This window comes from Somniosus microcephalus, chromosome 23 (assembly GCF_052327205.1).
Source record: "Somniosus microcephalus isolate GS21.2 chromosome 23, FLI_Smic_1.0, whole genome shotgun sequence".
NCBI classification, from domain to species: domain Eukaryota; kingdom Metazoa; phylum Chordata; class Chondrichthyes; order Squaliformes; family Somniosidae; genus Somniosus; species Somniosus microcephalus.
In genome coordinates, this window is record NC_141009.1 from 67,888,353 (window position 1) to 67,915,289 (window position 26,937).

A 26,937-nucleotide genomic window follows, 5' to 3' on the forward strand; every position below is an offset into this window, starting at 1 on the left:
AAAGTAGATAAGTCACCAGGACCAGATGGGATGCATCTGAGGACACTGAGGGAAGTGAAGGAAGAAATGGCAGAGGTACTGGTTATAATTCCAATCCTCCTTCAAAACGGGGGTGGTGCCAGAGGACTGGAGAATTGCAAATGTTACACCACAGAAACATAGAAGATAGGAGCAGGAGTAGGCCATTCGGCCCCTCGAGCCTGCTCCGCCATTGAATGAGATCATGGCTGATCATCCAAATTCAGTGCCCTGTCCCTGCTTTCTCCCCCTATCCCTTGATCCCTTTAGCCTTAAGAAATATATCCAACTCCTAGAATATATTTAATGAATTGGCCTCAACTGCCTTCTGTGGTAGAGAATTCCACAGGTTCACCACTCTCTGGGTGAAGAAATTCCTCCTCATCTCTGTCCTAAATGGCTTACCCCTTATCCTTAGACTGTAACCCCTGGTTCTGGACTCCCCGACCATCGGGAACATCCTTCCTGCATCTAGTCTGTCCAGTTCTGTCAGAATTTTATAAGTTTCAATGAGATCCCCTCTCATTCTTCTAACCCAATCTCTCCTCATACGTCATTCCTGCCATCCCAGGTATCAGTCTGGTGAATCTTCGCTGAACTCCCTCCATGGCAAGAACATCCTTCCTCAGATAAGGCGACCAAAACTGCACACAATACTCAAGATGTGGTCTCACCAAGGCCTTGTACAACTGCAGTAAGACATCCTTGTTCCTGTACTCGAACCCTCTCGCTATGAAGGCCAACATACCATTTGCCGCCTGATGCGCTATCAATTACTCATAAAAGACTGAGAGTTAGAAGAGTAACTAAAGGCTTTTATTAACAACAGAATGGAGGTCTGCCTCGAGTGGTCGACCGGTCCAGGATACAAAGGGCTGGGGAGCAGTCACCTTTATACTAGGACCTGTGGGAGGAGTCAGCCGAGGCATGTCCAGGCATGTACACAGTGGAATACAAACAGGACAAACAGGAATACAAACAGTGGTTTACCACACCGCCTTAACCGCCTGCTGCATCTGCATGCTTACCTTCAGCGACTGGTGCACAAGGACACCCAGGTCTTGTTGCACTTCCCCTTCTCCTAATCTATTGCCATTCAGATAATAATCTGCCTTCCTGTTTTTGCCACCAAAGTGGAGAACCTCGCATTTATCCACGTTATATTGCATCTGCCATGCTTCTGCCCAATCACCCAACCTGTCCACGCCCACCCAGCTTTGTGTCATCTGCAAACTTGGAGATATTACATCTAGTTCCCTCGTCTAGATCATTAATATATATTGAGAATAGCTGGTGTCCAAGGACCGATCCCTGCAGTACCCCACTAGTCACTGCCTGCCACTCGGAAAAAGACCCGTTTATTCCAACTCTTTGCTTTCTGTCTGTCAACCAGTTCTCTATCCAAGTCAATACCTTGCCCCCAATCCCATGTGCCTTAACTTTACAAACTAATCTCTTATGCGGGACCTTATCGAAAGCCTTTTGAAAGTCCAAATACACCACATCCACTGGTTCTCCCTTATCTATTTTACCAGTTACATTCTCAAAAAATTCAAGTAGATTAGTCAAGCACGATTTACCTTTTGTCAATCCATGATGACTTTGCCCGATCCTGTCACTGTTTTCCAAGTGCTCTGCTATTACATCTTTTATAATGGACTCTAGCATTTTCCCCACTACCGATGTCAGGCTTACCGGTCTGTAATTCCCCGTTTTCTCTCTACCACCTTTTTTGAACAGTGGGGTAACATTAGCTACCCTCCAATCCATGGGAACTGTTCCAGATTCTTTCGAATTTTGGAAGATGACCAGCAATACATCTACTATTTCTAGGGCCACTTCCTTAAGTACCCTAGGATGTAGATTATCAGGCCCTGGGGATTTATCGGCCTTCAATCCCGTCAATTTCCCCAACACCATTTCCTTACAAATACTGATTTCTTTCAGTTCCTCCCTTTCATCAGACCCTATGTTCCCCGACATCTCTGGGAGGTTATTTGTGTCCTCCTTTGTGAAGACAGAACCAAAGTATGTATTTAATTGGTCTACCGTTTCTTTGTTCCCCATTATAAATTCCCTTGACCAATCTTTTTCTCTTCACATATCTATAAAAGCTTTTAGAGTCAGTTTTTATGTTCCCTGCAAGCTTACTCTCATACTCTATTTTCCCCTTCTTAATTAATCCCTTTGTCCTCCTTTGTTGAATCCTAAACTGCTCCCAATCCTCAGGTTTACTGCTTTTTCTGGCCAATTTATATGTCGTCGCCTTGGATCTTATGCTATCCCTAATTTCCCTTGTTAGCCACGGTTGAATCACCTTTTTTGTTTTATTTTTATGCCAAACCGGGATGAACAAATTCTGTAGTTCATCCATGCGGTCTTTGAATGTTTGCCATTGCCTATCCACCGTCAACCCTTTGAGTGACATTCCCCAATCAATCCTACCCAACTCGCGCCTCATACCATTGTAGTTTCCTTTATTTAAATTCAGGACCCTAGTCTCTGAGTCAACTACTTCACTCTCCATCTTAATGAAGAATTCTATCATATTATGATCACTCCGACCCAAGGGGCCTCGCACAACAAGATTGCTAATTGTTCAAAAAAGGGTGTAAAGATAAACTCAGCAACTACAGGCCAGTCAGTTTAACCTCGGTAGTGGGGAAGCTTTTAGAAACAATAATGAGGGACAAAATTAACAGTCACTTGGACAAGTGTGGATTAATTAAGGAAAGCCAGCACGGATCTGTTAAAGGCAAATCGTGTTTAACTAACTTGATCGAGTATTTTGATGAGGTAACAGAGAGGGTTGATGATGGCAATGCGATTGGTGTGGTATACATGGATTTCTAAAATGCATTCGACAAAGTGCCACATAATAGGCTCGCCAGCAAAGTTGAAGCCCATGGAATAAAAGGGACAATGTCAGCATGGATATGAAATTGACTAAGTGACAGGAAACAGAGAGTAGTGGTGAACGGTTGTTTTTCAGACTGGAGGAACGTATACAGTGGTGTTACATAAGACGTAGGAGCAGGAGTCGGTCATTTGGTCCCTCGAGCCCTCATGGCTGATCTGATCTTGGCCTCAGCTCCACTTCCCTGCTCGCTCCCCATAACCCTCGACTCCCTTATCGTTCAAAAATCGGTCTATCTCCACCTTAAATATATTCAATGACCCAGCCTCCACAGCTCTGGGGAAGAGAATTCCAAAGATTCACAACCCTCAGAGAAGAAATTCCTCATTTCCGATTTAAATGGGTGCCCCCTTATTCTGAAATTATGCCCCCTAGTTCTAGATTCCCCCACGAAGGGAAACATCCTCTCAGCATCCACCCTGTCAAACCCCCTCAGAATCTTATATGTTCCAATAGATCCCCTCTCATTCTTCTAAACTCCAGTGAGTTTCGGCCCAACCTGCTCAACCTTTCCTCATAAAACAACCCCTTCATCTCCGGAATCAACCTGGTGAACCTTCTCTGAACTGGTGTTCCCCAGGGGTCAGTTTTCGGGCCACTGCTTTTCTTGATACATAATAATGATGTGGGTGTACAGGGCACAATTTCAAAATTTGCAGATGACACAAAAGTTGGAAGTATAGTGAACAGTGAGGAGGATAGTGATAGACTTCAAGAGGACATAGGCAGGCTGGTGGAATGGGCGGACACGTGGCAGATGAAAATTAAGGCAGAAAAATACCAAGTGATACATTTTGGTAGAAAGAACGAGGAAATATAAACTGAAGGGTCCAATCCTGAAGGGGGTGCATGAACAGAGAGACCTGGGGGTATGTGTGCACAAGTAAGTGAAGGTAGCAGGGCAGGTTGAGAAAGCAGTTAAAAAAGCTTACGGGATCCTGGAAATTATGATGAACCTAAATAAAACACTGGTTCGGCCTCAACTGGAGTATTGTGTCCAATTCTGGGAACCGCACTTTAGGAAGGATGTGAAGGCCTTAGAGAGGGTGCAGAAAAGATTTACAAGAATGGTTCCAGGGATGAGGGACTTCAGTTACATGGATAGACTGGAGAAGCTGGGGTCGTTCTCCTTGGAGCAGAGAAGATTGAGAGGAGATTTGACAGAGGTGTTAAAATCATGAGGGGTCTGGACAGAGTAGATAGAGAGAAACTGTTCCCATTGGCAGAAGGGTCGAGAACCAGAGGAGACAGATTTGTGATTGGCAAAAGAACCAAAGGCAAAATAAGAAAAAACTTTTTTATGCAGCGAGTGGTGAGGATCTGGAATGCACGGCCTGAAAGGGTGGTGGAGGCAGACTCAATCTTATCTTTCAAAAGGGAATTGGATAAGTACCTGAAAGAAAAATAATTTGCAGGGCTCCGGGGAAAGGGCGGAAGAGTGGGACTAGCTGAAGTGCTCTTGCAGAGAGCCGGCACGGGCTCGACGGGCCGAATGGCCTTCTTCCGTGCTGTAACCATTCTATGATTCTATGATGTTGTTTGAGGGATAAATCTTGGCCAGGACACCAGGGAGAACTCCCCTGCTCTTCATCGAAATAGTGGCCATGGGATCTTTAACATCCACCTGAGAGCGCAGACGGGGCCTCAGTTTAACGTCTCATCTGAAAGGCGGCACCTCCGACAGTGCAGCACTCCCTCAAGTACTGCACTGGGAGTGTCAGCCCGGATTATGGGCTCAAGTCTGGAGTGGGATTCTCTTGTTTGGAGTTACTGGGATCTGAGCAACAGGTCTGCTGTGCACCTTGGATTGCTTTACAACAGACATTCCAACTCGCCAGAATTTCCCCCTCCATTAAGTTATTTACATTTGCTGCAGATATTGTTGTCACATTTTAACCCAAGTCAAACAGAAGCAGCAAAATCTCGGTGAGAAAATGGAATGGTGTGTTTATTAAAGCTGTGTTGCAGTGAGGCGCTGACAATGTGAGAAACATTCCGACTGTATGTGAGGGGTCCGATTGCATGCCCCCAGCATATGAACTTTCAACACACAAACCTTTCTGGAATGGAGGCAGAGCCATCTCCGCAGGGCAACATTCAGCTGCAACAATGTACAGCACATTTCATCAGCACCTGGATTTCTTCAATAAGAACTCAGCTCAGATTGTTCTCAATCTGCCCCTACTGCTGACACTTTACAGGGAAGTACAAGAATCAGGATCAATGGGAAGGTGAGCACTTTGGTGTCCCACACAGCAAAATGGAAACCTTCTCCCAGACTTGATTCCTGGACTGTGCTGAGTTAGCTGCTCCAGGCTGAGGTTACGGTGAGGTTTTATAATTGGATTCAGTGCCCTCAGGAACCAGATCGGGTTCCTGTTCCCGTCACCACCCGTCAGAAGCTGGCTTGGTTGAGACGTGCGGTACAGTTAAATAACTCGGCAGCGCTCACTCACAGGGAGGACCCAGGCGGGGGCTGAGTATGTCTTGGAATTACAGCCCAGCACCTTCAGAGGGGACACACTGCCATCTAGCGGGATTACAAAGGACAAGCAGCAGCAGGCTGGGATTCACATACAGACAACATCCAGGGGAAGTTTATCGCTGAAGTATGGTGCGGTCATGAACCACTCTCCCCACTACTGTTCGATATTACTCAGAATCAGGCCAAGTTCAGATGCACTACATTCCAACAGTGACTACACTTCAAATGTATTTGTAAAGCGCTTTGGGATGTCCTGTGGTGGCGAAAGGTGCTGCAGAAATGCATGTTCTCTCTCCCTCGCTACACTGCAAACTGTGACACACAGAGACTGGTTAAGTACACATTCTACAAGCAGTGCATCAGTGGCTCAGTAACCAGGAGCAGAACAGAAATGCATCCATGTGGGACACCCTGGGCTGTGTTTCCTTGCTAAACTCACACTAGTAAAACAAACTGGTTAACGTGTAGCAGTGAATCAGGAAACGAAATGCAGACTGGATATTTGGTTAACTGAAGCAGTCAGACAAGGAGCTGTCCTCGACACTCCCTTTATCTGCAGGAGATTTCCTACAAACAGCTCAGTGGCAGAGTATATATATCAGTGCTGCCCCGGGAGATCAGTAATGTATACTGGTGTAGGTGTGTCATTTTCATAGACTCCAACCCAGCAGTATAATTATTGATTGCGATCTTCCAAGCATGAATTGTACCTGGTGAGAGTATTTTACTTTTTTTTTATTCGTTCCTGGGATGTGGGAGTCGCTGGCAAGGCCAGCATTTATTGCCCATCCCTAATTGCCCTTGAGAGAAGGTGGTGGTGAGCCGCCTTCTTGAACCGCTGCAGTACGTGTGGTGAAGGTGCTGTTAGGGAGGGAGTGCCGGGATTTTGACCCAGCGACGATGAAGGATCGGCGATATACTTCCAAGTCAGGATGGTGTGTGACTTGGAGGGGAACTTGGAGATGATGGTGTTCCCATGCGTCTGCTGCCCTTGTCCTTCTAGGTGGAAGAGGTTGCGGGTTTGGGAGGTGTTGTCGAAGGAGTTTTGGCGAGTTGCTGCAGTGCATCTTGTAGATGGTACACACTGCAGCCACGGTACGCCGGTGGTGGAGGGAGTGAATGTTTAAGGTGGCGGATGGGGTGCCAATCAAGCGAGCTGCTTTGTCCTGGATGGTGTCGAGCTCCTTGTGTGTTGTGGGAGCTGCACTCACCCAGGCAAGTGCAGAGTATTCCATCACACTCCTTACTTGTGCCTTGTAGATGGTGGAAAGGCTTTAGGGAGTCAGGAGGTGAGACACTCACCACAGAATACCCAGTATTTATGTGGCTGGTCCAGTTAAGTTTCTGGTTAATGGTGACCCCCAGGATGTTGATGGTGGGGGATTTTGGCGATGGTAATGCCGTTGAATTTCAAGGGGCGGTGGTTAAACTCTTGCTTGTTGGAGATAGTCATTGCCTGGCACTTCTGTGGCGCGAATGTTACCTGCCACTTATCAACCCAAGCCTGAACGTCATGCAGGTCTTGTTGCATGCGGGCATGGACTGTTTCATTATCTGAGGAGTTGTGAATGGCGCTGAACACTGTGCAGTCATCAGTGAACATCCCCACTTCTGACCTTATGTTGGAGGGAAGGTCATTGATGAAGCAGCTGAAGATGGTTGGGCCTAGGACACGGCCCTGAGGAACTCCTGCAGCGATGTCCTGGGGCTGAGATGATTGACCTTCAACCACCACAACCATCTTCCTTTGTGCTAGGTATGACTCCAGCCAGTGGAGAGTTTTCCCCGATACCCATTGACTTCAGTTTTACTGGGGCTCCTTGATGCCACACTCGGTCAAATGCTGCCTTGATATTTAGAACAGTCACTCTCACTTCACCTCTGGAATACAGCTCCTTTGTCCATGTTTGGACCAAGGCTGTAATGAGGTCGGGAGCCGAGTGGTCTTGGTGGAACCCAAACTGGGCATCAGTGAGCAGGTTATTGGTGAGTAAGTGCCGCTTGATAGCACTGTCAATGACACCTTCCATCACTTTGCTGATGATTGAGAGTAGACTGATGGGGCGGTAATTGGCCATGTTGGATTTTTCCTGCTTTTTTTGGACAGGACATACCTAAGCAGTTTTCCACATTGTCGGATAGATGCCAATGTTGTAGCTGTACTGGAACAGCTTGGCTAGAGGTGTGGCTAGTTCTGGAGCACAAGTCTTCAGCACTGCAAGCCGGGGTGTTGTCGGGGCCCATAGCCTTTGCTGTATCCAGTGCGCTCCGCCATTTCTTGATATCACGTGGGGTGACTCAAATTAGCTGAAGACTGGCTCCTGTGGTGGTGGGGACCTCAGGAGGATGCCGAGATGTACAACACATGGGTGAAGACTGGCTTCTGTGGTGGTGGGGACCTCGGGAGTAGGCCGCATGTACAACACATGGGTGAAGACTGGTGGGACATGTTAGTCAATGGTGGGAGCAATGTGAGGGGACACACAGGAAGAGAGGGCTGTAACACGTATTGGCCGAAAGAGTTGTTACTAATACAATGAATGGAGTGGTAAGAACCCTGACCAGCTGAGAATATCCCCTCCTGCTGCACACTGCACGTACCTGGGTCGATATCATAAAGCTCCATCAGTCTGAACACCAGTTTACTCAAGACTTTACGATTCATTTTATCCCATCTCAAATGTGACAGCCTTCCATAACGCCTGCAAGAAAGTAATGGGTTTACTGCACAATGATAATAATTGCAGTGGAACACTGAATTCTCAATCCCAGCCTGGCTTCGTGAAATACTGCTATGCTTCCTGTGAAATACTGCTATGCTTCCTATATCAGTATGTTTCTAGTTCAACAAGGACCACTGATTCATTTGGTTCTGGGAAATGAACAACAACTTGCATTTATATAGCGCCTTTAATGTAGTAAAACGTCCCAAGCCGTTCCACAGGAGTGTTATAAAACAAAATTTGACACCGAGCCATAGAAGGAGATATCAGGACTGGTGACCAGAAGCTTGTTCAAAGAGGAAGGTTTTAAGAAGCGTCTTAAAGGAGAGGGGCGGAGAGGTTTCGGGAGGGAATCCCGGAGTTTAGGGCCTCAGCAGCTGAAGGCACGGCTCGGTGCAGCACTGCAGCTGAAGGCACGGCTCGGTGCAGCACTGCAGCTGAAGGCACGGCTCGGTGCAGCACTGCAGCTGAAGGCACGGCTCGGTGCAGCACTGCAGCTGAAGGCACGGCTCGGTGCAGCACTGCAGCTGAAGGCACGGCTCGGTACAGCACTGCAGCTGAAGGCACGGCTCGGTGCAGCACTGCAGCTGAAGGCACGGCTCGGTACAGCACTGCAGCTGAAGGCACGGCTCGGTACAGCACTGCAGCTGAAGGCACGGCTCGGTACAGCACTGCAGCTGAAGGCACGGCTCGGTACAGCACTGCAGCTGAAGGCACGGCTCGGTACAGCACTGCAGCTGAAGGCACGGCTCGGTACAGCACTGCAGCTGAAGGCACGGCTCGGTACAGCACTGCAGCTGAAGGCACGGCTCGGTACAGCACTGCAGCTGAAGGCACGGCTCGGTACAGCACTGCAGCTGAAGGCACGGCTCGGTACAGCACTGCAGCTGAAGGCACGGCTCGGTACAGCACTGCAGCATATCCCTTCATAGTTTGAATGTTTCCAACTCTCCAATATTGTTTGGAATACTTTGTCCACTCACACACATTCCAATTAATTCTGACTTCAGTTGTTTGGAACACTAATGCTTATTCTTTTGCTCTGTTTTCTCATTTCATTTTGTTGGGTTTTTCCACTCCCTGTCTTCTCTGATAATAGAATCAGGGAATCTCACTGCCCAGGAGGAGGCTGCGTGGCCCATCCTGCCTGGGCTGGCTCGATGAACGAGCTCTCCAATTAGGCCCACTCCCCTGCTCTTTACCCACAGCCCTCCAAATTTCTCCCCTCAAGTATTTTTAATACTCTCGCTTCTAAGCTAAGCTTTCTGCTTCTATTCAAACAGCTTTATTAATCCTGCTCTCCTTCCTTAGTCTCAAACCTAGACCTTCCTTGACCCCCTTCCACATTAGTTTAAACCCACCCCCACTGCTCTATCTATCTCCCCGCAAAGGTTGTGGTTGAGATGAAGCCTGTCCCTCGTGTAAAGGCTCCCGTCGGACTAGAACTGGCTGCAATACCCCAAAAATGTCAACCCTTCACTCTTGCACCACCCAGAGGCGCACTGGAGAGGTGGAAGGACATTAGCTTGGCTGCAATATTGCGTGTAGTTCTGGGCATCACATTATAGGAAGGGAAAAGGAGACTGAGAAATTCACTAGAATGACACCAGGAAGGAGAAGCTATAGTTATGAAGAAAGGTTTGAAAAGATGGGGCTCAATTTTAAAAGGGTTTTGATAAGAGGCTTTCAAAATTAGGAAATGTTTTTGAGAGGATAAACCTAATTCCCTCTACACATTAATCTGTTAACTGGGTGCAAAAATGTAGTGATCACATTAAAGTAGCCCACAGAGGAATTTCCACAAACATTAATCGTCATGCCAACACAGGGTGCACAGGAAATGAAAGCCACACGAGGCCCGTGAACTCAGGCTTTGATGACAGCTTTGAAGAGCCTGAGCAAATCATTCTAACGCACTCGAGACACTTCCAGTCAAACACTTAATGACTCAGAGAGAGGAGGAGGGGGCACGTCGGAGCCCCATTCCCCCAGCCCGCTCACATTGCCTTCAGTTCTAACACAGCTCTGTTGTGATGAGTTCTCAAATGGATTGACCTCAGGAGCTCCATCTAGATGTCGAGTCAATGTCAATGACTGTCCCTTTACGGATGCGACTTTACAACACCATCAATAATCACCACTAAACAAAGCTCAAAAACAAAAGGAGCAGAAAACTCCCACTCCCACGGTCTAGTCTTAAAGGCAGTGGCTGGCACGCCAGGAGATGAAGATCACAGGTTCAATTCCTGGTCTGTGCGTCAGCCTGCCGACACTCACAGTCTCACACCAGAAGATGGGCCGTTTGGGGAGGTTCGCAGAGGGCAGCTGCCCCATGGAACTGTACGCCAGCAACAACAACTTGTTTTTATATAACGCCTTTAACGTAGTAAAACATCCCAAGGTGCTTCACAGGAGTGTTATAAGACAAAAAATTTGACACCGAGCCACATAAGGACAGGTGACCAAAAGCTTGGTCAAAGAGGTAGGTTTTAAGGAGTGTCTTAAAGAAGGAGAGAGGTAGCGAGGCAGAGAGGTTTAGGGAGGGAATTCCAGAGCTTAGGGCCCAGGCAACAGAAGGCACGACCACCAATGGTTGAGCGATTATAATCAGGGATGCTGTGGGGCTGAAGGAGCTTACAGAGATAGGAAGGGGCAAGGCCATGGAGGGATTTAAAATCAGGGATGAGAATTTTGAAATCGTGGCATTGCTTAACCGGGAGCCAATGTAGGTCAGCGAGCACAGGGGTGATGGGTGAATGGGACTTGGTCCGAGTTAGGACACGGGCAGCCAAGTTTTGGATGGCCTCAAGTTTACGTAGGGTGGAATGTGGGAGGCCAGCCAGGAGTGCATTGGAATAGTCAAGTCTAGAGGTAACCAAGGCATGGATGAGGGTTTCAGCAGCGGATGAGCTGAGGCAAGGGCGGAGACGGGCAATGTTACGGAGGTGGAAGTAGGCGGTCTTAGTTATGCTGCGGATATGTGGTCGGAAGCTCACTTCAGAGTCAAATGTGACACCAAGGTTGCGAACAGTGTGGTTCAGCCTCAGACAGTTGCCAGGGAGAGGGATGGAGTCGGTGGCTAGTGAACGGAGTTTGTGGCGGGGACTGAAGACAATGGCTTCGGTCTTCCCAATATTTAATTGGAGAAAATTTCTGCTCATCCAGAATTGGATGTTAGACAAGCAGTCTGACAATTTAGAGACCGTGGAGGGGTCGAGAGAAGTGGTGGCGAGGTAGAGCTGGGTGTCGTCAGCGAACATGTGGAACCTGAGGTTGTGTTTTCGGATGATGTCACCGAGGGGCAGCATGTAGATGAGAAATAGGAGGGGCCATGGATAGATCCTTGGGGGTCACCAGAGGTAACGATGCGGGAGTGGGAAGAGAAGCCGTTGCAGGTGATTCTCTGGCTACAATTAGATAGATAAGAATGGAACCAGGCGAGTGCAGGCCCACCCAGCTGGACGACGGTGGAGAGGCATTGGAGGAGGATGGAATAGTCAACCGTGTCAAAGGCTGCAGACAGGTCGAGAAGGACGAGGAGGGATAGTTTACCACGGTCACAGTTACAAAGGATGTCATTTGTGACTTTGACGAGAGCCGTTTCGGTCCTGTGGCAGGGGCGGAAACCTGATTGGAGGGATTCAGACATGGAGTTGTGGGAAAGATGGGCACGGATTTGGGAGGTGACAACACGTTCAAGGACTTTGGAGGAAAGGGAGGCTGGAGGTAGTTTGCAAGGACGGCCGGGTCAAGGGTTGGTTTTTTGAGAGGGATGATGACGGCACATTTGGGGGGGGGGGGTGGGGGGAGACAATACCTGAGGAGAGAGAACCGTTAACAATGTCAGCTAACATGGGGGTCAGTAATGGAAGTTGGGTGGTCAGCAGTTTGGTGGGAATAGGGTCGAGGGAGCAGGAAGTGGGTCTCATGGACAAGTTGAGCGTGGACAGGTCATCACAGAAAGTTACAGCACGGAAGGAGGCCATTTCGGCCCATCGTGTCCGCGCCGGCCAACAAAGAGCTCTCCAGCCTAATCCCACTTCCCAGCTCTTGGTCCGTAGCCCTGCAGGTTAGAGCATCCCAAGTGCACATCCAGGTACTTTTTAAATGTGGTTCGGGTTCCTGCCTCTACCACCCTTTCAGGCAGTGAGTTCCAGACCCCCACAACCCTCTGGGTGAAGACATTTCCCCTCAAAACCTTCCACCAATTACTTTAAATCTGTGCCCCCTGGTTTTTGACCCCTCTGCTAAGGGAAATAGGTCCTTTCTATCCACTTTATCTAGGCCCCTCATAATTTTATACACCTCAATAAGGTCTCCCCTCAGCCTCCTCTGTTCCAAGGAAAACAGACCCAGCCTATCCAGTCTTTCCTCGGAGCTAAGATTCTCTACTCCCAGCAACATCCTTGTAAATCTCCTCTGTACCCTCTCTAGTGCAATCACATCTTTCCTGTAATGTGGTGACCAGAACTGCACGCAGTACTCTAGCTGTGGCCTAACTAGTGTTTTATACAGTTGTAGCATAACCCTCCTGCTCTTGTATTCTATGCCACGGCTAATAAAGGTAAGCATTCCGTATGCCTTCTTAACCACCTTATCTACCTGGCCTGCTACCTTCAGGGATCTGTGGACATGCACTCCAAGGTCCCTTTGTTCCTCTACACTACTCAGTGTCCTACCATTTAATGTGTATTCCCTTTCCTTGTTAGCCCTCCACAAATGCATTACCTCACACTTCTCCGGATTGAATTCCATTTGCCACTGTTCTGCCCACCTGACCAATTTATTGATATCTTCCTGCAGTCTACAGCTTCCTTCTTCAGTATCAACCACACAGCCGATTTTAGTGTCATCTGCAAACTTCTTAATCATACCCCCTATATTCAAGTCTAGATCATTGAAATATACCACAAAAAGCAAGGGACCTAGTACTGAGCCCTGAGGAACCCCACTGGAAACAGCCTTCCAGTCACAGAAACACCCATCAACCATTACCCTCTGCTTCCTGTCTCCGAGCCAGTTTTGAATCCAACTTGACACTTTGCCCTGGATCCCGTGGGCATTAAACTTCGTGACCATTCTGCCATGTGGAACCTTATCGGGAGGGGAGATCAGAGAGAAACTGGAGAAAGATGTGAGTTCAGGGCTAGGGCAGGGGGGAACCTTAGAGGAAGTTTGCCCCAGTGGGCTAGGGGAAGGGAGGGAAGTGGCAGAGGCAGCTGAATGGATAATCTCAATCCTAGAGACAAAGAAGTCCCTGAGCTTGATCAAAAACTCAGAGGTGTTCAAAATTATATGGGGTTTTGATATAGAGGGAGAAACTGTTCCCAGTGACAGGAGGGTTGGTAACCAGAGGACACAGTTTTAAGATAATTGGCAAAAGAACCAGAGGGGAGATGAGGAGAATGTTTTTACGCAGCGAGTTATGATGATCTGGAGCGCGCTGCCTGAAAGGGCGGTGGAAGCAGAGTCAACAGTAACTTTCAAAAGGGAATTGGAGAAATACTTGAACAGGGAAGATTTGCAGGGCTCTGGGGACAGAGCAGGGGCGTGGGACTAATTGGAGAGCTCGTTCAAAGAGCCGGCCCAGGCACAATGGGCCGAACAGCCTCCTCCTGTGCTGCAGGTTTCTATGATTCTATGTAAGCTGCATCGACAGGCAGTGAGCACATTTAATGTCACGGAGATCAGTACAGCCGAGAGTGACCTCTGATCTGACCCATCCTTATACAGAAAACTATAATCCCCTATCACAGCATCTAGCTGACTCTTGAATGACTTGAGTTTTCCCTCCACCATCTGACTCAGAGACCATTCCAGGTCCCAATCACTCTGCGTGAAGAGGGGGCTTCCTGACATCAGCCCTGATCCTGCCTATTCCCAGTCTGTCCGTGAGCCCTCTTGTCCTACAGTCAAGGTTTAACTTCAAACAGTGACTCGGGTTTACCCGTTCCTATTCACTTCGTACCTTATGCTGCAGTGACAATCGCTGTCAGTGCGGTACTAGAGAACGGGCTCTCAACACGATGCTCTTCCCAACCTCCGGCCTTAGCTAAACCGCCAGGTTTTATTTGGAGTTGATACAGCCTGGTTGGGAGTGGGCAGCCCTCAGTACAGCTCTACGGGTAACATAAAGGCAGCTGCTTCTACTCTATCTGCTCCTCTCTCGGTGCCTTTCTTTCAAGGCTGAAGAGTTTGAGTTTTTCCAATCAATTGTCCTTCGAAATTTGGTGCAAATCTGTATAAATAAGCTCTGTGCAAATCAGTTAATTGGGCAGCACTGACTCGATCCCTTTGTCTCAGGCATCAGATGAGATCAAAGAAAGTCTTTATCCTGGGCTGTCACACACAGGCTGCAGGAAAGGCCATGCTGCTCTCTGATCGCCAGCCAGCAGAGCCTCTGCATGACTGCGCTCTGCTTTGCCATTCGAAATCTATACTTCATAAAGACACAGTCTGACAGCTCCTGAAGCTATGGTTAGGAATGGGACTGTGAAAACCACAACTCCAATAACACGTGCTCAAATGGTTTAGACAAATGCCATCTTTATATATTTTTTGAATAAATATTTTCAAAACTCCACTGATGGTGAATACCGTTTACAAACGTGATGTCAGGTTCCATCCCTGGACTGTACACAATGTGTACAACTGGCACTAGACGGAATACACTGGCACTGGAGGGGATACACTGGCACTGGAGGGGATACACTGGCACTGGAGGGGATACACTGGACGGGATACACTGGCACTGGAGGGATACACTGGCACTGGAGGGGATACACTGGCACTGGAGGGATACACTGGCACTGGAGGGGATACACTGGCACTGGAGGGGATACACTGGCACTGGAGGGGATACACTGGCACTGGAGGGATACACTGGCACTGGAGGGGATACACTGGCACTGGCGGGGATACACTGGCACTGGAAGGGATACACTGGCACTGGAAGGGATACACTGGCACTGGAAGGGATACACTGGCACTGGAAGGGATACACTGGCACTGCACGGGATACACTGGCACTGCACGGGATACACTGGCACTGCACGGGATACACTGGCAATGCACGGGATACACTGGCACTGCACGGGATACACTGGCACTGCACGGGATACACTGGCACTGCACGGATAGAGAGTACCGGAGGGAGAGAGAGTACCGGAGGGAGAGTACCAGAGGGAGAGTGAGTACCGGAGGGAGAGAGAGTACCGGAGGGAGAGAGAGTACCGGAGGGAGAGAGAGTACCGGAGGGAGAGAGTGTACCGGAGGGAGAGAGTGTACCGGAGGGAGAGAGAGTACCGGAGGGAGAGAGAGTACCGGAGGGAGAGAGAGTACCGGAGGGAGAGAGAGTACCGGAGGGAGAGAGAGTACCGGAGGGAGCGTGTGTACCGGAGGGAGAGAGAGTACCGGAGGGAGAGAGAGTACCGGAGGGAGAGAGAGTACCGGAGGGAGAGAGAGTACCGGAGGGAGAGAGTGTACCGGAGGGAGAGAGAGTACCGGAGGGAGAGAGTGTACCGGAGGGAGAGAGAGTACCGGAGGGAGCGTGTGTACCGGAGGGAGAGAGTGTACCGGAGGGAGAGAGTGTACCGGAGGGAGAGAGTGTACCGGAGGGAGAGAGTGTACCGGAGGGAGAGAGTGTACCGGAGGGAGAGAGTGTACCGGAGGGAGAGAGTGTACCGGAGGGAGAGAGAGTACCGGAGGGAGAGAGAGTACCGGAGGGAGAGAGAGTACCGGAGGGAGAGAGAGTACCGGAGGGAGAGAGAGTACCGGAGGGAGAGAGAGTACCGGAGGGAGCGTGTGTACCGGAGGGAGAGAGTGTACCGGAGGGAGAGAGTGTACCGGAGGGAGAGAGAGTACCGGAGGGAGAGAGAGTACCGGAGGGAGAGAGAGTACCGGAGGGAGAGAGAGTACCGGAGGGAGAGAGAGTACCAGAGGGAGAGAGAGTACCGGAGGGAGCGTGTGTACCGGAGGGAGAGAGTGTACCGGAGGGAGAGAGTGTACCGGAGGGAGAGAGTGTACCGGAGGGAGAGAGTGTACCGGAGGGAGAGAGTGTACCGGAGGGAGAGAGAGTACCGGAGGGAGAGAGAGTACCGGAGGGAGAGTGTGTACCGGAGGGAGAGAGAGTACCGGAGGGAGAGAGAGTACCGGAGGGAGAGAGAGTACCGGAGGGAGAGAGTGTACCGGAGGGAGAGAGTGTACCGGAGGGAGAGAGAGTACCGGAGGGAGAGAGAGTACCGGAGGGAGAGAGAGTACCGGAGGGAGAGAGAGTACCGGAGGGAGTGTACCGGAGGGAGAGAGAGTACCGGAGGGAGAGAGAGTACCGGAGGGAGAGAGAGTACCGGAGGGAGAGAGAGTACCGGAGGAAGAGAGAGTACCGGAGGGAGAGAGAGTACCGGAGGGAGAGAGAGTACCGGAGGGAGAGAGAGTACCGGAGGGAGAGAGAGTACCGGAGGGAGAGAGAGTACCGGAGGGAGAGAGAGTACCGGAGGGAGCGTGTGTACCGGAGGGAGAGAGAGTACCGGAGGGAGAGAGAGTACCGGAGGGAGAGAGTGTACCGGAGGGAGAGAGAGTACCGGAGGGAGAGAGCGTACCGGAGGGAGAGAGAGTACCGGAGGGAGAGAGAGTACCGGAGGGAGAGAGAGTACCGGAGGGAGCGTGTGTACCGGAGGGATATATATATAGCACTATAGGGATTTACTGGCACGTTAACAATATATGGGTACGATGCCAACAAGTTGTATCGTGACTGTAAGTTAGGAAAACGCCTCGTCATTTTACAGAGAGGGACATATTGTACAAATGGATAAGTTGGTACTGTAGGGACACTCTTGTACCAGAGGGATATATTGATAGAGACATATTGCTGCAGAGTGATCTATTGATGTTGATGGTTATATAGGTACCAGAGGGATATTTTGGTACAGAGCGACACAATGGTATTTACAGAAGGATATGTTTTTACCTACTGTTGCTGGGTAAGTTTTCAGCCAAGCTGGAACCCTCCAGTACCTTGCCTCGCTGGCTATTTTCAGGCCAGATTCAGCACAGCGAGTGTCGGCAGGCTATTTGAATGTAGCAGCATCGCCACCAAGCCCAATCCTGACCTCAGCTGACATCCATGCACGTGCAGTCTGCGGCAGAGTTTCACTGGACACTGGCAAAGAGCCTGGCAGACTCTTCCATTCCTACCCCAGAGGCACTGAGCCCAACCGTAGCCTCCTTGTGTCACCCTATCAGAGATCAGCTGGCGTAGCACAGAATAGCGCTGGAGCCTGCATGACTTAGTGCCAGCAAAACACCAGGCACTATGTTTACCCACTAAACCAGGCAGGGGAGCTGTTAAGCATCTCTCAGTGAGTGCGGTTTCAACAGAGTGCTACGAGTTGGGTGAGTCACTTGGGTGAGTCAGGGAGGCTTAACTGGTTGCTAAAATCAAACTTTTGTTTGTTTCACATTTACTGTGACTGTTTACTGTTTAAAATCTAAGTTTCCCAACTTTAAGCAGGGTTATAAAGGGATATACAAGGGCTACAATTCAGAGCAGCTGACGGCAGTTAATTAGGGGAACTAGATTAAACTAGTTTTCCTGTAGTTGGGCTCAGCAAGTCCCTCTTGTGTCAGGGCTATAAAACAGACTTTGAAGTGTGATTTTGCACTGAGTGCGGTTTCAACAGAGTGCTGCGAGTTGGGGGAGTCAGGGAGTCCGATGAGGAGTGTAAGGAGGAACTCCCTTGCTTCGCCTTTGTTTTTCCTACCTTTTCACCCTGTAGGAAGAGGCTGGTGTCGGGAGCAACAGGAGAGGAGTGAATATTTAAACTCACTTTTGCGGGCTTTTTCTCAAAGGCCCGTCAATCTCGCAGACCAGCGGCGGCGTTCCAGAGCTACGCCATGATTCAAAAAGTGACACGGGCAAGAGGAAGCAGCTGATTGGGTGAGTACGGCCAGGTGGGTATTTATACTACTCTATAGCTTGACAGTTAAGGTTAATAGTTTATAAAGTTTAGAAGGTCTTAATTTTTGTGGTTATAGTTTCTAAAGTCTCTGTTATGTATCGGGGAGTGCTAGTAACCAAGGGCCCTCGAGTATATCATTTAATTGTAATGTAATTGGTGGTATTGAATTGATTTAATTTAATTTAAATTAATTGAAGGGTAAGCCATGACAGCACAGCTCAGCCCCATGGCATGCTCCTCCTGCACTATGTGGGAAATCAGGGACACTTCCTGTGTCCTTGACGACCATGTGTGCAGGAAGTGAATCCAGCTGCAGCTACTAGCAGACTGCATTGCAGCGCTGGAACGGCAAATGGATACATACTGGAGCATTCGCAATGCGGAGGACGTCGTGGGTATCACGTTCAATCAGTTGGTCACACCGCAGGTAAAGGCTGCACAGGAAGGGAATGGGTGACCGCCAGGCAGAGTAGTAGGCGCAGGCAGGTTGTGCAGGGGTCCCCTGTTGCCAACCCCCTCTCAAACAGATATACCAATTTGGATATTGTTGAGGGAGATGGCTTATCGGGGGAAGGCAGCAGCAGCCAACTTCCTGGCACCATGGGTGGTTCTGCTGCACAGGATGGGAGGAAAAAGAGTGGGAGAGCTATAGTGATAGTGGATTCCATTGTAAGGGGAATAGATAAGCGTTTCTGCGGCCGCAAACGAGACTCCAGGATGGTATGTTGCCTCCCTGGTGCAAGGGTCAAGGATGTCTCGGAGCGGCTGCAGAGCATTCTGGATGGGGTGGGTGAACAGCCAGTTGTCGTGGCGCATATAGGTACCAATGATATAGCTAAAAACCAGGATGAGGTCCCAAAAGCAGAATATAGGGAGTTAGGAGGTAAATTAAAAAATAGGACCTCAAAGGTAGTAATCTCAGGATTGCTACCAGTGCCATGTACTAGTCAGAGTAGAAATAGAAAGATATTTCAGATGAACACGTGGCTAGAGGAATGGTGCGAGGGGGAGGGATTCAAATTCCTGGGACACTGGAACCGGTTCTGGGGGAGGTGGGACCAGTACAAACTGGACGGTTTGCACCTGGGCAGGGCTGGGACCAATGTCCTAGGGGGAGTATTTGCTAGTGCTCTGGGGGAGGGTTTAAACTAAAATGGCAGGGGGTTGGAAACCTGTGCAGGGAGACAGAGGAAAGGGAAGCAAGGATAGAAGCAAAAGACAGGAAGGAGAAAAGCAAAAGTGCCAGTCAGAGAAATCAAGGGTTTAAATCAAACCTGGCCACAGTAGATAATAATTCTAAAAGGTCTAACAGTGTTTAAAAAAAAAAAAAGCCTGAAGGCTTTGTGTCATAATGCGAGGAGCATTCGTAATAAGGTGGATGAATTAGCTGCGCAAATAGATGTAAACGGATATGATATAATTGAGATTACGGAGACATGACTCCAGGGTGACCAAGGCTGGGAATTCAACATCCGGGGTATTCAATATTCAGGAAAGACAGGCAAAAAGGAAAAGGAGGTGGGGTAGCATTGCTGGTTAAAGAGGAGTGACGTAAGAAAACTACTAGTCACTTGGTCTGAGTATTAAACAAAGCTTTAATCAACTGTTTCACAACATGGAGGTCTAGTTCTCCTTCACTAGTTCCTGTTTACAAAATGTCCTGAGCAAGCTGGGCCCCTGCCCGAGTATTTATACTCTCCCTGGACAGCGCCACCAGCAAGCCACCCAGTATTATTTCAAAAGTCATTTCTACATGAATGGCAAGATTCATGTCAAGGAGATTAACACAACAGTAAGGAAGGAGATTAGCTCTGATTATGTGGAATCTGTATGGGTAGAGCTGAGAAATACCAAGGGGCAGAAAACGTTAGTGGGAGTTGTATACAGACCCCCAAACAGTAATGCTGAGGTTGGGGATGGCATTAAATGGGAAATTAGAGGCGTGTGCAATAAGGGCACAGCAGTTATCATGGGTGACTTTAATCTGCATATAGATTGAGCTAACCAAATTAGTAACAATACTGTGGAGGAGGAATTCCTGGAGTGTATACGGGATGGTTTCCTGGACCAATATGTCGAGGAACCAACTAGAGATCAGGCCATCATAGACTGGGTATTATGTAATGAGAAAGGATTAATTGGCAATCTTGTTGTGCGAGGCCCCTTTGGGTGGAGCGATCATAATATGATAGAATTCTTCTTTAAGATGGAGAGTGAAGTAGTTGGCTCCGAGACTAGGGTCCTAATAAAGGAAACTACGATGGTATGAGGCGCGAGTTGGCTAGGATGGATTGGGAAACGTTACTTAAAGGGTTGACGGTGGATAGGCAATGGCAAACATTTCAAGATCGCATGGATGAACCACAGAATTTGTTCATCCCTGTTTGGCAGAAAAATAAAACAAAAAAGGTGACTCAATCGTGGCTAACAAGGGAAATTAGGGATAGCATAAGATCCAAGGAGAAAACATATAAATTGGCCAGAAAAAGCAGCAAACCTGATTGGGAGCAGTTTAGGATTCAGCAAGAATTGGTGGGCAGCTAATGTTACCCCACTGTTCAAAAAGGGTGGTAGAGAGAAAACGGGGAATTACAGACCGGTAAGCCTGACATTGGTAGTGGGGAAAATGCTAGAGTCCATTATAAAGGATGTAATAGCAGAGCACTTGGAAAAAAGTGACTGGATAGAACAAAGTCAACATGGCTTTACAAAAGGTAAATCGTGCTTGACTAATCTACTGGAATTTTTTGAGGATGTAACTGGTAAAATAGATAAGGGAGAACCAGTGGATGTGGTGTATTTGAACTTTCAGAAGGCTTTTGATAAGGTTTCGCATAAGAGATTAGCGTGTAAAGTTAAAGCACATGGGATTGGGGGTAAGGTACTGACTTGGATAGAGAACTGGTTGGCAGACAGGAAGCAAAGAGTTGGAATAAATGGCTCTTTTTCCGAGTGGCAGGCAGTGACTAGTGGGGTATCGCAGGGATCGGTGCTAGGACCCCAGTTATTCACAATATATATTAATGATCTAGGTGAGGGGACTAGATGTAATATCTGCAAGTTTGCAGACAACACAAAGCTGGGTGGGCGTGTGTGCTGTGAGGAGGATGCTGAGAAACTTCAGTATGATTTGGACATGTTGGGCAGATGCAGTATCATGTGGATAAATGCGAGGTTATCCACATTGGTGATAAAAACAGGAAGGCAGATTATTATCTAAATGGCAATAGATTGGGAGAAGGGGAAGTGCAACGAGACCTGGGTGTTCTTGTGTACCAGTCGCTGAAAGTAAGCATGCAGGTGCAGCAGGTGGTTAAGAAGGCAAATGGTATGTTGGCCTTCGTAGTGAGAGGGTTTGAGTACAGGAACAAGGATGTCTTGCTGCAGTTGTACAGGGCCTTGGTGAGGCCACATCTTGAGTATTGTATGCAGTTTTGGTTGCCTTATCTGAGGAAGGATGTTCTTGACATGGAAGGAGTTCAGCGAAGATTCACCAGGCTGATACCTGGGATGGCAGGAATGACGTATGAGGAGAGATTGGGTCGATTGGGCTTGTACTCGCTGGAGTTTAGAAGAATGAGAGGGGATCTCATCGAAACTTATAAAATTCTAACAGGACTAGACAGACTAGATTCTGGGAGGATGTTCCCGATGGTGGGGGAGTCCAGAACCAGGGGTCACAGTCTAAGGATAAGGGGTAAGCTATTTAGGACAGAAATGAGGAGGAATTTCTTCACCCAGAGAGTGGTGAGCCTGTGGAATTCTCTACCACAGAAGGCAGTAGAGGCCAATTCATTAAATATATTCAAGAAGGAGTTGGATATATTTCTTCAGGCTAAAGGGATATGGGGAGAAGGCAGGAACAGGGTACTGAATTTGGATGATCAGCCATGATCACATTGAATGGCGGAGCAGGCTCGCGGGGCCGAATGGCCTACTCCTGCTCCTATCTTCTATGTTTCTATGTTAGCAAAGGAGGACAAAGGGATTAATTAAGAGGGGGGAAATAGAGTAAGCTTGCAGGGAACATAAAAACTGACTGTAAAAGCTTTTATAGATATTGTGAAGAGAAAAAGATTGGTGAAGTCAAGCATAGGTCCCTTGCAGTCAGAATCAGGGGAATTTATAATGGGGAACAAAGAAATGGCTGACCAATTAAATACATACTTTGGTTCTGTCTTCACAAAGGAGGATACAAATAAACTCCCAGAGATGTCGGGGAACATAGGGTCTAATGAGAGGGAGGAACTGAATGAAATCAGTATTTGTAGGGAAATGGTGTTGGGGAAATTGACGGGATTGAAGGCCGATAAATCCCCAGGGCCTGATAATTTACATCCTAGGGTACTTAAGGAAGTGGCCCTAGAAATGGAAGTGGCCCTAGAAATAGTAGATGCATTGCTGGTCATCTTCCAAAATTCTATAGACTATGGAACAGTTCCCATGGATTGGAGGGTAGCTAATGTTACCCCACTATTCAAAAAAGGTGGTAGAGAGAAAACCGGGAATTATAGACCGGTAAGCCTGACATCGGTAGTGGAGAAAATGCTAGTGTCCACTAAAAAAGATGTACAGTAATAGCAAAGCACTTGGATAACAGTGACAGGATTGGACAAAGTCAACGTGGATTTACAAAAGGTAAATCGTGCTTGACTAATCTACTGGAATTTTTTGAGGATGTAACTGGTAAAATAGATAAGGGAGAACCAGTGGATGTGGTGTATTTGGACTTTCAGAAGGCTTTCGATAAGGTCCCACATAAGAGATTAGCGTGCAAAGTTAAAGCACATGGGATTGGGGGTAAGGTACTGACTTGGATAGAGAACTGGTTGGCAGACAGGAAGCAAAGAGTTGGAATAAACGGGTCTTTTTCCGAGTGGCAGGCAGTGACTAGTGGGGTATCGCAGGGATCGGTGCTAGGACCCCAGTTATTCACAATATATATTAATGATCTAGATGAAGGAACTAGATGTAATATCTCCAAGTTTGCAGATGACACAAAGCTGGGTGGGCGTGTGTGCTGTGAGGAGGATGCCGAGAAACTCCAGTATGATTTGGACATGTTGGGCGATTGGGCAGATGCATTATAATGTGGATAAATGCGAGGTTATCCACTTTGGTGGTAAAAACAGGAAGGCAGATTATTATCTGAACGGCAATAGATTGGGAGACGGGGAAGTGCAACGAGACCTCGGTGTCCTTGTGCACCAGTTGCTGAAGGTAAGCGTGCAGGTGCAGCAGGCAGTTAAGAAGGCAAATGGTATGTTGGCCTTCGTAGCGAGAGGTTTCGAGTACAAGAGCAAGGATGTCTTGCTGCAGTTGTACAGGGCCTTGGTGAGACCACACCTTGAGTATTGTGTGCAGTTTTGGTCGCCTTATCTGAGGAAGGATGTTCTTGCCATGGAAGGAGTTCAGCGAAGATTCACCAGGCTGATACCTGGGATGGCAGGAATGACATATGAGGAGAGATTGGGTCGATTGGGCTTATATTCGCTGGAGTTTAGAAGAATGAGAGGGGATCTCATTGAAATTTATAAAATTCTCACAGACTAGACAGACTGGATGCAGGAAGGATGTTCCCGATGGTGGGGGATTCCAGAACCAGGGGTCACAGTCTAAGGATAAGGGGTAAGCCATTTAGGACAGAGATGAGGAGGAATTTCTTCACCCAGAGAGTGGTGAACCTGTGGAATTCTCTACCACAGAAGACAGTTGAGGCCAATTCGTTAAATATATTCAAGAAGGAGTTAGATATATTTCTTAAGGCTCAAGGCATATGGGGAGAAGGCAGGGAAGGGTACTGAATTTGGATGATCAGCCATGATTTTATTAAATGGCGGAGCAGGCTCGAGGGGCCGAATGGCCTACTCCTGCTGCTATCTTCTATGTTTCTATGTGATGGTTCTAGAGCTGATCGTACCTTCGGATGTCTCTCGAGTTGAAAGCTGGGTGGCACCATGAATCCAGCACCTGCAACAAACGATACTGCAACGCTGGATAGTCAGCTACATAGGCCTCCACCAGGCTGGCTTTGTCCTGAATGAGCAGTGGAATACACATCTGCCTCAAGAGAAAAAAACTGTTAGTGGGACTGAAGAGCGGTGAAAGGTCAGATCAGGGCCTGAGCACCTGGGATTGAGTATACGAGAGACAGTTTGTCCAGCTGTACCCCTCCTCCCAGTTCACAGACCGCAGTACTTTCATTTTCATCTCAGTAGATACCTCCTATTTTGGACCGTAGATGACCATTTGCATTTACATTGTGCTCCTGAGGTAACAGAGCATCTTACAGGGGCTTACAGAGGACACAGAGCAGGCAGTGAGGAAGGAGGCCAAAGGTAAGCAAAGCTAGATTGTTTGAAGGCAGGAAGAGTACGAACAAGGCAAATGATTCTGGGAGGGAGTTCCAGAAGGCAGGGGCAGAACAGCTGAAAGATGGGCCTCTGCTGAGGGAGCAGTGGGCCCTGGGTTAGAAGTGAGTTCATAGAATCAGACAGCACAGCACATTCGGCCCATCGTGCCTGAGCCAGCTCTTTGAAAGAGCTCTCCAATTAGTCCCACTCCCCTGCTCTTTCCACATATAATTGCAAATTTCTCCTTTTCAAGTATTTATCCAAATCCCTTTTGAAAGTTACTATTGAATCTGCTTCCACCAGCGCATTCCCGATCACAACTCGCTGCCTAAAAAATTCTCATCTCCCTCTGGTTCTTTTGCCAATTACCTTAAATCTGTCTCCTCTGGTTCCCGACCCTCCTGTCACTGGAAACAGTTTCTCCTTATTTACTCTATCAAAACTCCTCATAATTTTGAACACCTCTATTAAATCTGCCTTTAAGCTGCTCTGTTCTAAGGAGAACAACCCCAGCTTCTCCAGTTAGAGGCTACAGGGCATTCTTAAGGGGGAGGGTGAGCAGGCAGAGGTCGTGGTCCACATTGGGACCAACGACATAGGTAGGAAGGGGGATGAGGTCCTGCATCAAGAATTTAGGGAGCTAGGTAACAGATTAAAGAGCAGGACCTCAAAGGTTGTAATCTCTGGATTACTCCCAGTGCCACGTGCTAGTGAGTATAGGAATTGGAGGATAGAGCAGATGAATGCATGGCTAAAGAGTTGGTGTAGGGGGGAGGGTTTTACTTTCCTGGATCACTGGGCCTGCTTCTGGGAAAGGTGGGACTTGTACAAGTCGGACGGGTTGCACCTGAACCAGAGCGGGACAAATATCCTTGCGGGGAGGTTTGCTAGCACTGTTGGGGGGGGGGATGGGATACAGAGGGGAGCTGAAATAGGGGGTGATGTGCTGCCAATTATAGAGAAAAAAAAACAAGTCAGCTTGGTAGACAGGGCAAATATATAAGGGCAAGGCTGGATGGCATCTATTTTAATGCAAGGAGTCTTGCAAGTAAGGTGGATGAACTGAAGGTGTTGATAAACACATGGGAGTATGATATTGTTGCTATCACGGAGACATGGTTGAGGGAGGGGCAAGACTGGCAGCTCAATATTCCGGGGTACAGAATCTTCAGGCGAGACAGAGGGGGAGGTATAAGAGGAGGGGGTGTCGCAATATTAATTAAGGAGTCAATTACTGCAGTAAGGAGGGATGATATATTAGCAGGTTCCTCTAATGAGGCCATATGGGTGGAGCTTAAAAACAAAAAGGGGGCAAGCACTTTGCTGGGCGTGTACTATAGGCCCCCAAACAGTCAGGGGGAGATAGAGGAACAGATATGTAGGCAAATCTCAGAGGAATGTGCAAATAATAGGGTAATAATAATGGGGGATTTCAACTTCCCCAATATTAACTGGGATAGTCAGTGTGAAAGGCTCAGAGGGTGTAGAATTCTTGAAGTGCATCCAGGAGAGCTTTTTGAGCCAGCATGTAGAAAGTCCTACAAGAGAGGGGGCGGTACTGGACCTAATTCTAGGGAATGTGGCCGGTCAAGTGGAAAAAGTGCTAGTAGGTGAGCACTTTGGTGACAGTGACCATAATATGGTAAGATTTAAGGTGGTCATGGAAAAGGACAGGGATGGGCCGGAAATAAAGGTTCTAAATTGGGGGAAGGCCGATTTTAATAGGATAAGGCAGGATCTGGCCAAAATGGACTGGGATCAGCTACTTGTAGGAAAATCCGCATCAGAGCAATGGGAGGCTTTCAGAAGGGAGATTGGGATCATACAATGGCAACATGTTCCCGTAAAGGTCAAGGGTGGTTCCAAAAACCACAGGGAACCTTGGATGTCAGGGGATATACGAGAATGGATTAGGAAAAAAAGGAGGGCTTTTGGCAGATACAAAAGGCTAAAGACGGAGGAAGCCCTAGAGGAGTACAAAAAGTGCAGGGGGATACTTAAAAAAGAAATTAGGAGATCAAGGAGGGGCCATGAAATAACACTGGCGAGCAAAATAAAGGAAAATCCTAAGATGTTTTATAAGTATATTAAGGGTAAGAGGATAACTAGGGAAAAAATAGGGCCCATTAGGGACAAAAGTAGCAATCTGTGTGTGGAGCCGGAAGATGTAGGAGGGGTTCTAAATGAATTTTTTTCATCTGTTTTCACTGTGGAGAAGGACGATGTAGACATAGAAATAGGGCAGGGGGACTGTGATATGCTCGAACATATTCACATCGAGAGGGAGGAGGTATTGGCGGTTTTAGCTGGCCTAAAAATGGATAAATCCCCAGGCCCGGATGAAATGTATCCCAGGCTGCTGTGTGAGGCAAAGGAAGAGATTGCGGGGGCTCTAACACATATATTCAGGACCTCTCTGGCCACAGGGGATGTGCCAGAGGACTGGAGAACCGCTAATGTAGTACCATTATTCAAGAAGGGA

General features: G+C 48.2%; 1 protein-coding gene across 1 annotated transcript in view; it reads right to left on the reverse strand.

Moving 5' to 3' along the window:
• Nucleotides 1-26,937, reverse strand: part of LOC147101936 (exonuclease mut-7 homolog) — a 360,516-nt gene that overhangs the window by 59,881 nt on the left and 273,698 nt on the right. Inside the window, exons 7-8 of the mRNA XM_085965159.1 lie at nucleotides 24,023-24,162; nucleotides 8,022-8,122 (exon numbers count right to left, since the gene is read on the reverse strand). Of these exons, the coding sequence (XP_085821285.1) occupies nucleotides 8,022-8,122; nucleotides 24,023-24,162 (241 nt within the window). The remainder of the gene's footprint in view (nucleotides 1-8,021; nucleotides 8,123-24,022; nucleotides 24,163-26,937) is intronic.